We start from the raw sequence: 11153 nt of genomic DNA, 5'->3' as shown, positions 1-11153 counted from the left end.
TGGAGTTTTCCCAAATAGGGAAAATGTCTCGATATACTTTTCACTCATCCATGTGGAATGTCTCAAGGGAGGGGCATCTCCCTGCTAATCTTAAGTCAACATTCCTCATCAGCAAATACAGGAATTTCTAGTGTTGAAGTGTTAACTGTCATGAGAGTCTCAAGCTTGAACTTTGAGCATTATTGCTCTCAGCTCGTGCCCCAAGCACAGTCTCATAGTTCACTGGGTAAACACTCGCTTTACACTTAAGTTGTCTCCCAGCAGTTGATCAGACAAGAGTTCGTAGAGGCCTCGTGCTTTCAGGTTTTTATTTTAAACTGTTACATATCTGAAGCCGGGGCTCCTTCTGCTCCAGTCTGAACTGAGTCCTTGTGCCCTTCGTCTGCAGGTGGGCATGTTTAAGATCCATCCGGAGATCCCAGAGTCCATGTCGCTGGAGGCCAAAGCTTTCATCCTGCGCTGCTTTGAGCCCGACCCGGACCGTCGTGCCACTGCCTTCGACCTGCTCACCGACGAGTTCCTGACGGTCACCAGCCGCAAGAAGAAGAGCAAGAGCAGCTTCACAGGTGGAGTTTGGCAGCTGAGAAAGACCTTGTTGATGTTTTCTGCTTTAGTCTTTATTTGGATCTCCAGTAGCTTTCACAAAGTTGTTGCTAAGCTTCCTTAGCTATTTAAAATTGCTGAGTGTGAGTCGAACGAGAAAAGGTAGAACGGATCTCCGGGGCAACGCATCATCAGCCCCCTTAGCCCCCCACCCTGTTATCTGTTGTTGATGATGGTTTTAAGTGCCTGTAGGATGCACAGTATTTCTCTGCATAACATCAAAGAAGTAAAATATGACAAATTCTTATGGACAAAGTGTTCATCATGCAACCGCAACTCCATTGTCTGGATTTCGGAATCGTCTCAGTTCTCGTTGGGTTTTCCGCCCTGCAGCAATGATGCTATCACGTGCCCTGGCACCAGCACAGAAGATTTAAAAAAAAAAAAAAAAAATTCAAAAGTTTGAGCCTCACTGCATAATGAAGACGTAATTCTGTCGGGAAATCGTGTTCTGTTTTATCCTCAACTAACTGCTGACACATATTTTATGTTTTTCCCTCACAGCTCTGTCACCAGGGTCAGGTGAGTTACTTTACTCTCTCACACATATCTACCACTAGATGGACTACTTTACAAGCTGCATGTCAGTTCCATGAAACATCTGCCTGCTTCGCTTTTCTCGAGAGTATCTAGTTTACAGTTGTTTTTCTTCTGCCAGTGGCTACCAGCCTTGCAGGACGCAGCCCTTTCCAAGAACTCAAAAGAGACGTTGCGCAACATGACTTATTTCCAAATGCTTGAATGTCGTTTCTACTCCATTTCATAATTAAAACACAATGTTATTTCCTGCCAGATGCATCAGATAGAGTTCTTCCCCCTAAACATGATGATAAACTAGCATCACTTTGAGGCATTAGAATCAGGTTTAAGGTTTTCTTCATGTCCTTTCTCAAACGGAATCCAGTTTTTTTCTTTTTTCTTTTTTTATAAGCACTCTTGCTAATTTCACTGTCTTAAAAGCTTTAGCTCACTTTATCATGGAAGAATGGCTCCTTATTCCTGATTGTTACACAGAAACAGTTTCCCTCCATGCTGCAAAGCAGCGCATCAGATAATTAGCCTATAAACGACGCATGAGGCACCATCTAGGTTTAATTTATCTTGCGGTCACCGTGTCCTTCAGAGTACCTCCGCAGTATCTCCCTGCCGGTGCCGGTGGTGGTGGAGGACACCAGCAGCAGCAGTGAGTACGGCTCCGTCTCCCCTGACAACGACCTCAACACCAACCCCTTCATCTTCAAGCCCAGCGTCAAGTGCTACAGCGAGAGGGATGTCAAGGGGCCCAGGTCCCTCTTCCTCAGGTAAAACAAGCGGGACCTGGACCTGTTTTTCATGTCAAGTAAATGGGATCATAGCTGCCTTTTTTATTAAAAATCTGACATTTATTCCTCATACAGTTTGGTTGATTAGGTTATGACTGCAAAAATGATAAATAGTACGCAGACTGAGTCTAATGCAAATAATATTCTAGTGCCCCATGAAAGTGTAAATCAGTGGTTCCCAACCTTTTTTAGCTTGTGACCCCTTAAGACGAAGTAATATTTACATGTCACCTCATCTTTATCATTTATGAATGGTTCAAACAATCAGTTATGTTTCTCTTTATTTTATTTGAATAGCCCTGAAAAATCAAATTAGACAGTCATTAACAAAAAAAAGGTTGTTTTTTTTTTCCCTCTTCTTTCCTCCCCTGTTAATCGTCACAGATTTTACTGGTGCCTCTGCTTTAAATGTTCCTTGTGAGGCTTTTCCACTCAGACATGTAATATTGGGGAATATTTTGTTTTTAGAAAATGTTCGGTACAATACAAAAACTGATGCCAGCCGTCAAAAAACAACCCCGACGATTAGTATCAAATGAGGAGAAGCTACTCATAAAAAAATGTAGCATTTTCAATCGATAAGTCACTTTGTTTGTCCGCAGTTGGTTGCTCAGCAGTGAAACAGCAAAACAAAGCACATAAAACACATGATAGGAATTCCAAACAGAAATAGGTATACAATTAAAACTATTTAAAAATAAGTTAAATTATGAATAAAAATATAAAATCATAAGGTTTTCCTCACAGAGTTTAGTTGAGAGACATACACACACATACATTTTTGTCTTTTTATTTGTTTAAAATCAGCAGGAAAAATAATCAAAAAAACACTCAATTGCATAGGATGGAAAATCATATTTGCATCACTTCCTGTCTGTTACAAGCACTCTGCACTGTTGGCTGCACCCAAACCAATGATGTCAAAGCAAAGGCACGAGTTTTACATACATTTTTACAATTTTTTTTGTAACTCTGTTGTGGGGGCTGCATTATAATTGGAAAACGAGAACAGGGTAATAGTAGCCCACAGGACCCGAATCCTTAAAGTTTTGTTCTCTTTTCTGCTCAGCATTCCTGTGGAGAACTTCGAAGACCACAGTGCCCCTCCATCTCCCGATGAGAAGGATTCAGGCTTCTTCATGCTTCGGAAGGACAGCGAGAGGCGATCCACACTGCACCACATCCTGACAGAGGACCGGGACAAGGTGGTGGCCAACCTGATGGAGGCCCTCACACAGGTTGGTGATGGAAGGAACCATCAGTCAGATTGATAAATCAAGAAATGGACATCTGCGCTGTGTCAAATATAAACCCCCCTCATACCTGCTATACTCCTCAGTCTCCCCTGTCATGGTTTCTGTCCTCATCTTCTTCTCACCCTCTCATCTCCAGGGCTCTGAGGAAATGAAACTGAAGCCTCAGCACATCTCCACCCTCGTGGTCAGTCTGGCGGACTTCGTTCGCATGGCCGACAGGAAGATCATCGCCAACACGCTGTCCCAACTCAAGCTGGAGCTGGACTTTGACAGCACTGCCATCAGCCAGCTGCAGGTCGTGCTGTTCGGCTTCCAGGATGCCGTAAGTGTTACGCGCTCGGGCGCCACCTCACGTTACAGAACCAGATAAATGATTGCATGGAGGGTCAAGGAATCCATTGCTGCAGATTCCAACCACATTTCGCCTCAAATCTCATCCCACTGCGTTCATGGATTACTTGTCAAAATATCATCAACCCAAAATCAAAATACTCCACGTGTCTCTGCTGCAGATAATCCAATAATCTTATCCAAGATTGCGGCAGTGACACAGCCCAAACTGTTACTTTGGCTTTCATTTGCTGAAATTCTCCTCACAGGCTGCTCATTTTCTTCTCTCCTGCACCTGTAACATGGGACTTCCTCTCTACCATCCATCCCCTATTTGCAGGCAGAGGTGCTCCTAGCCTCTGCACAAAACCACGGGCTCTGAACACTTGAGTATAATTGTTGTCAATTTACATGAGCGGAAGACAGCAGCCGCGCTGCCATGTTGCTGCTCCTCCTGCAGATCAGACAAATTCACCGTAAAATACTCCTTAGGAAGGAGTATTGCATAATCCTGCGAGAAGACAAGGCTCTGATGCCTCCTGTTGGTCGTCCCTGCAAACAGTTTAGAGTGGGAGAGGGAGAAATCCCTGTAGCTGGGAGGATTCAGAGTCTGGTTTGAGTTCAAAAGTTCAATGACTGACTGAAATATCTCAAAAAAGATCGGCAAACATGGTAACGGTGCTTTAAAGATGCCTTCTAGTCGTTGTAGCAGAGGATAATGAGATAAAGAGAGAACAATAAAAAATATTTTTAAAATACAGGAAATAAGGGAGTATCGACCATTTTAAGAACAATACTATACAGAATATGAATATATAAAATATACCAATAATTTGAAATGTATTCAGTATTAAAATACAGTATCACTTTCTTTCTGACTGTTAAACCCTTTCACGTTTCCAGGTAAACAAAGTGCTGCGAAACCACAACATCAAGCCTCATTGGATGTTCGCTTTGGACAACATCATCCGCAAAGCTGTGCAGACCGCCATCACAATCCTGGTGCCAGGTATCATCGCCAGCATCCCGAGCGGAGCACCTCTAAATAAGTTATCACCGGTCCCTCAGGGCAGCACCGACTGTCTGATAAATACAGCAGCTGTGGTGATTAGTTTGCCCTGGAAACAAAAGGTCTGCTGGGCTCTCTGGAAAAGGGCAGAGCTTTAGGGGACCGGGAATGTTAAGTAATGACAACTGAGACATAAAAATCTGCCATGTCTGCTCAGTAGTAGATCAGTCCTTCTCGCCAACACATGAACAAACACCGTGTTTTGTGATAGCGGGATACAGGCATTAGCTCAAAAGATGGGAAAAGGAGAACCGTAGATGTTGTTTTGAATGATTGTACACCTGAGTCTGCCAGTCTGGGGAAGGAGACTAGTAAAACTGAGCAGGAAATATGAGCTACGGATGATGACAGTTTGTCATTTGGGAGGCTGTTACCAGAGAATTAAACCAAACACTACGCTTGAGCCGTAACACGACAGAAAATAGTCCAACTCCTCATCACAAGTACCCAAAGCCCAAGGAGACAAATGTAGATGTTTGTTTCGTTCAGCTAAATGTCCAAAAAACCCAAAGATATTCAGTTTTTAATCATATAAAACAGAGAAAAGCAGCGAAATCCTCACATTTGAGAAGCTAGAGCCAGAGAATGTTTTAATTTTAATTTGATGAATAACCTAAACAGGTAATGGGGAATTGGTCTAAATTTTCGGTTGATCGACTAATCGACTTTCATCTTTTCATCGTTCCAATGCTACTATTAAATCTATACATACTTGTCTGGAATCTGATCATGATGCAGCGTCAGAATCAGTGACACTTCCCATAGAAACAGAGTGGTCGCATTACAATTACTGAATCAAGTGAAGTGCACCACATCCACCCCGTTGATCGTCATTCATTAAATCATTAAAACGATGTCCTCCGTCTGTGTTCAGAGCTGAGGCCTCACTTCACTCTGGCCTCAGAAAGTGACCTGGCCGATCAGGACGACGTTGACGAGGACGCCGAGCCGGAGAGAAACTCCACCCACCAGAGCCGAGCGGCTCCCATCGCCGCCAACGACGACACCGTGGCCACGTCGGGGGTCAGCACTCTCAGCTCCACCGTCTCTCACGAGTCCCACGGCGCGCAGCGCTCCGTGAGCATGGAGCTGGGCAGGATGAAGCTGGAGACCAACAGGTAGACGTGAACGCCCACCGTGGTTAGACACATAAACGTTTCGGATAGTAGTCCCTGAAATAAAGACTCCTGTTGCGTTTCCTCCGACCCCGTTTGACTCCAGACTGCTGGAACAGCTGCTGGAGAAGGAGAGGGAGTACCAGGCCATCCTGCAACAGGTGCTGGAAGAGCGAGAGCAGGAGATCAGACTACTGAGGCTGCGATCTGAGCCCACAGGTCTGTACTCCAGTTTAATTTTCACACTGGCTGTGGGTAATCCTTGCACCGCGTCTGCAGCTACTACTACTACTACTCTACTCCTGCAATTAAACAGCATTTGACAACCAGCTGTGGCTCATTGAGAAGATTCCACTTTCCGTTCGTAGCTGATCTGTAATAAATAAACCAGAATGCATGTTATACTTCATACATCACGGGGTAATTGAAAGCACAGAGAAATGTCAGACCTTCACTGAGGTTGCATCAGGCTTTTTTTCGCCTCCAGCTCAATAAATAATTTATACAAGTCGTAACATGAACAATGCACATGACCAGAGCTTTTTTTTTTTTTTTTTTTTTAAGCACCTTTTGGAGGTGCAAATTGCAGGATTTCTAATTCTAATTTACTGATCTGATCCGACCAGATCTGCGATTTCCAGGATGCAAACGCTATCAAAGGCACCCTGACTTGCTGGTGTGACGATATAGCTGCGTACTGAAGAAACGACAGTAGCCTTTCTAAATGGACAAACTTCGTCTGCAAACATTTTACAGCGCCTTTCAACAGATCTTTATATATGTTTTATCAGGTCTAGTGCTTGTGTGGCCAAGTGGAGCTCAACTGATACTGGATATTTGAGCCCAATACCAATATCAGTATTTGAGAATGATATCAGTAATAATATTACACCATCAGATATAGATTTTTTTTTTTTGGTGGGAATTCCTTATATTCGGTCAGTGAAGAGTCATGATAAACATGTGTATAGTGCACAGTATTTTACATAACAGTTCATTTTGAACAGTAAGCTTCACTGGAAATGACAACGTTATAAATCATAACTATAAATAAATCCACAATTTCAAACAAAATATGTTAAACTTGAATTATGAAAAAATCTATAGAATATATGCAGAATAACAGCCTATAGATTTTGATTTGTGTATGATTTATTTATGATTTATTTTTGTTTGTTTTTTTAAATTATTGTTGTTTTTAATGTTTTGTTATGATCTTTCAAATGTTTTGTTTTGTAAGGGAAGGCCTATTTTTTTTAATATTGGACCATTACCTATTTTCCTTTGATTATTTTTTCCTCAGACTGGATGTGAACACATTTGCTTCTTCATCATTGGAAGTTACTTGAAAATATTCAAGAAGATTTTGCTGGAGGAAAAAAATTATGCCTCTGAAACATTTATTGCTGCAATTAACTGCAGTTCAGTCCTGCCCACATACAGTGTATATTTTAGTTTGGAAGATGTTTTATTTTTATTTATTTATATTTATACATTGTAATATTATTACAATGTATATACAACATACTATATTGATCAGGTTTTAAGTATTGATTACTACCTTAATTTGCATGGATGCGTAACAAAAAAAGCATTATATGAGCAAAATGATGAAATGTAAATTTTCCATTGCTGTATTAGGTAGCAATGAACTCGATGCATAAAATAGATCATTTTGGCTGCTGTGATGATGCAGCGCACGGCTCTTCCTTGTGCAAATGTTGGTTGGATGAGCCCCGTGCGCTGAAGGAGTTTGCTCGCTGTCTTCCCTGGCAGACGTCCCCTCGCCGTCCCCGGAGGAGCAGACGAGTCAGCCCGCGGAGACTCGCCAAGACTCGGAGCTGACCAGCTGGCTGAGGCTTCACGGTGCTGACCAGGACTCCATGGACAAAGTGAGTCCCTGATTTGTACCTTCTGGAGCGTGACTGAGTCTTAATGGTTAACACTGCCGGGGTGAGAGCACCAGATTATATACAGTGCATATTAGAGCTGGTGTTTGTCGCCCTGTGATCATCTTCAACTGCTGGTTTTGACTAAAGCGACTTAAAATATAGAGGAACGCGCACATTTCCTTGATATTTTATTTGAGGTCTGGCCCCGATTTTATCTCTTAATATCTGATGCTTGCGTACTAATTCAGTCATTATGTCAGCTGCTGTTGTGCATCTCATTTACACGGCACATTTTATTACTACTGTATTATAAAGTGCTACATACAGACAAAATGACTACTCACATAAGAATGAAGTTTTCCAGGATGTGCCATGAAACTCCCACATAGTATTTCTTGTTTTGTTTTTTTTGTTTTTTTTTTTGGTACAAGAAATGTGTGTATGTTTTGTAATATTTATGTAGTCGATGTGTGTTGTCGGCGCAGTCATGATGAACTCTTCGTGACTTTGTCATTACCGGTTTGTCTTCAATCAGAACCTTACCCAGAACATCTCAGTCATTTTCAGAGTTCGGATACAGCCTCATATTTCCCCTCATCTCATCCATTCCGTTTCTTCAGATACTGAACGAGGAATACACGTTGAACGACATCCTCCATGATGTGACAAGAGACGATCTGAAGAGTTTAAGACTGAGGTAGCACATCCGTCTTTCTGTCTTTTTAAGATGATTGGTTACAGCTTCGCGTCTGTATTCAGTGTTTAGTTAGAAAAATACACGATGACACTTACATCTGTAGCACTCTAATGCCCGGAAACACAGAAGTCTGTGCGTAATGGTAGATGGTAAATGGTATTTTCTGGCTCTTACTTTAGGTTTGCACAGGCCAACTTTGCACTTTTAGTGGTTCTTAATCGCACGAGAGGTGTCAAATCAGAAACCCTGTGCGGCGGTCTTGATAAACAAAGGCACCATTTCCTTTGTCAGGATTGAGCAAGTAGTGCGATACTGTGCTCCCAAGCTTTGAAAGTGTTTTCACGCGGGACGGCTTGGTTCTGGATGTGGTACTCTGAACCTATACTTGGCTCTGCTCAGGAGGCCATACTAAATCTGAATCTGAATCTGAACCTTGGGGTGGAGCCGCTAGCAGAGCTGTCACGTCTGTAAACATGTTTATTGGCTGACCACGACTACTACAGATTTCGTATGCTTTTTAAATGTCTCCCATTTGCGGCATCTGTTAAGCTCATATGACGTCATGTTCGCATAAGAGTGAAACACTTATTAAAAAAAAACCCATTATTGGTACAAACTTAGCCATTATTATATGTGCAGGATTTGTTCATTCCTGCCTTTGGCATCCCCCAGTGGTAGTATCAAAACAGTACATGATGTGTATTGTTGTGTGTTTCACAGGGTATCTGCAGGTCTTAAAGCCTTAAAAGCATTGAATTCAGCTTCCTCAAAATAAAAAGGCCTTAAAAAAGTAATTAAGTCCTAAATTTAATTTAAAAAGATCTTGATTATTTGTCTTTTGCCTGTTGTAGGCAGTAATTTTAGTTATAAAATGTTCCTGTCTGTGGTTGCAGGCCGTTCGGAGATCTATAAACAACAAGTGAGAGTGGTGCGCCAGCGGATTGCGTGCACACAAGGCTGCATAAATAATTTTTTTTGTTGAGACGCACTGTATAGCAAGCATTGTTACTACAGTCGGCTACAGTAGCCTGGAGGATCATTGTCTCACACGAGGCAGTGACTGACTCTCAGGACAAGAGAGACACAGTAAAATGTGTTAGGAATGTTATAAACTTCCGTAAAGTACAGGCTTTTTTTTTTTTTTTCTTTTCAGTTCTTGAAAAACGGAGTCATAGGACATACAGTATAATTTCTGTAGGTTCACATACAAGCTGCAATGTACAGTCCAGTGTTTATTATAACCTAACAGTCTTTTCACTGTTTCTGCCCCGTCAGAGGCGGGATCCTGTGTAAACTATGGAAGGCCATCGCAGACTACAGGCAGAAGCCAACCTGAGGCCTTAAGTGGCGACAACCACTCAGAGAAGCCCGGACCTTCGTCCCCATAACTCAGTATTCTCCTCTTTACCTCAGTATTTATAAGAGCTTTTTTAGGAGAAGAACCTGTGGTCACCGTGTGCACAGAGCAGCTTTCCACTCACGCAGCAAAAGCCCCTGACCGGTGTTGTCGTAGTATTTTATAATTTTGAAACAAGGCTTTTGGATACGAGGTCATTTTTGAAAGCAACAATTGCTAAGAAGTGCCACTAGTTTTGCTATGCCCAACGGACACGCCGCCGCTTTTTGTTACAGGTGCGTTTAAAAAAAAAAAAAAAAAAAAAAAGACAATTTGTGGGAAAATCTATCGTTAAAACCTTTAAAACTCTCAAAACATTGTCTCCTGTCTTTATGAGATGTAATGTTTACAAACCTGGAGACTGACCATTTTCTAATACAAGCCTGAGATACAAAATACTACATTCAAAATAATCTGTAATAATATTTTTATCATAGGCATCTTATCACTACTTTATTTAAATGGATTTTTAATTTAATTGTTATGGTAATCTGAAGGATGTCAATGCATGCCCTATTTTTTTTTTTGTTTTTGTTTTGTTTTGTTTTGTTTTGTTTTTGTTTTTATCTGTACTGAGACTTATTTAAATTGTTGTTTTTTTTCACATTTCCTTTTTATAATACAAATCTACATTTTTATTTTTCAGAAACATGTAAATATTGTGTTATAAAATTGTATGTGAATGACATTTATGTAGTTTAAAAATATATTGATAAACATAGTTAAATCTCCATGTGGATTGGACCAAGTCTATAATGAACACGTGAAAAAGAATTTGGATATTATTGTGTTTTCTAGTGTCACAGATCATAGCAGATTATGTTCAGTTAGTAATTAATATTACATCGGATCATTTGCTCTCTTTTTATTGTTGTACACTGACAAAATTGTGCTTCTCTTGTTTGTGTAGATGTGATCTCTAGATCGCATGTATGTTGTAATGAACATTTGAAATGCAAACAAATTTCACATGGACGAGCCTTGACTTTTTTTTTTTTTAATTATTTTTAAAGTTCCAACATGATGTCAGAAACAGGGACAACTAATCACGAGCAGTGTGTCCGTTTCTTTTCATATCTAATATGATTCAAGGTTTTTGTTTCATATTGTTCAATAAACCTTTTCATCTTCAAACTGTGAAATAAACGTGTTAGAGATATTCTGTTACAGATGTGACTGAATCTAGAAGTTAAAGTAGAATTTTGTTTATTGAAAGAAGAGGCTGGCGTGTGCAGTAGTTCTTGTGAAATCTACTCATTGAGACAAGTTGCAGGCCCATTTGCTATTAAACGTGAAATTAAAAATTGGTTCAAAGGTTTATAGCGATAAGGTTTCCATTTTCATTCCATAAATGATCATGGTGTATTTTTGTTTTGTTTTTCAAAAGTGAAAAGTGATGTTGCCTTTATTCTATTTATGTCGACACTAAAAAGGTTTTGCAGTCAGCTGAGGTCATCTTAAGGTTCACTAGAA

At 40.8% G+C, this 11153-nt stretch overlaps 1 protein-coding gene across 1 annotated transcript in view; it reads left to right on the top strand.

The window, feature by feature from the left end:
- Nucleotides 1-9947, top strand: part of map3k5 (mitogen-activated protein kinase kinase kinase 5) — a 70123-nt gene extending 60176 nt beyond the window's left edge. The window contains exons 20-30 of the mRNA XM_040125417.1: nt 389-566; nt 1108-1125; nt 1727-1904; nt 2995-3163; nt 3318-3503; nt 4415-4520; nt 5455-5698; nt 5802-5914; nt 7472-7587; nt 8208-8284; nt 9560-9947. Coding sequence (XP_039981351.1) covers nt 389-566; nt 1108-1125; nt 1727-1904; nt 2995-3163; nt 3318-3503; nt 4415-4520; nt 5455-5698; nt 5802-5914; nt 7472-7587; nt 8208-8284; nt 9560-9620 — 1446 coding nt within the window. The 3' untranslated portion in view covers nt 9621-9947. The remainder of the gene's footprint in view (nt 1-388; nt 567-1107; nt 1126-1726; nt 1905-2994; nt 3164-3317; nt 3504-4414; nt 4521-5454; nt 5699-5801; nt 5915-7471; nt 7588-8207; nt 8285-9559) is intronic.
- Nucleotides 9948-11153: the final 1206 nt, after the last annotated feature.

The sequence above is a fragment of the Xiphias gladius genome, chromosome 4 (assembly GCF_016859285.1).
Source record: "Xiphias gladius isolate SHS-SW01 ecotype Sanya breed wild chromosome 4, ASM1685928v1, whole genome shotgun sequence".
NCBI lineage: Eukaryota > Metazoa > Chordata > Actinopteri > Istiophoriformes > Xiphiidae > Xiphias > Xiphias gladius.
Note: the sequence above shows the minus strand (reverse complement) of the source record. Positions and strands in the feature narration are given on the sequence as shown.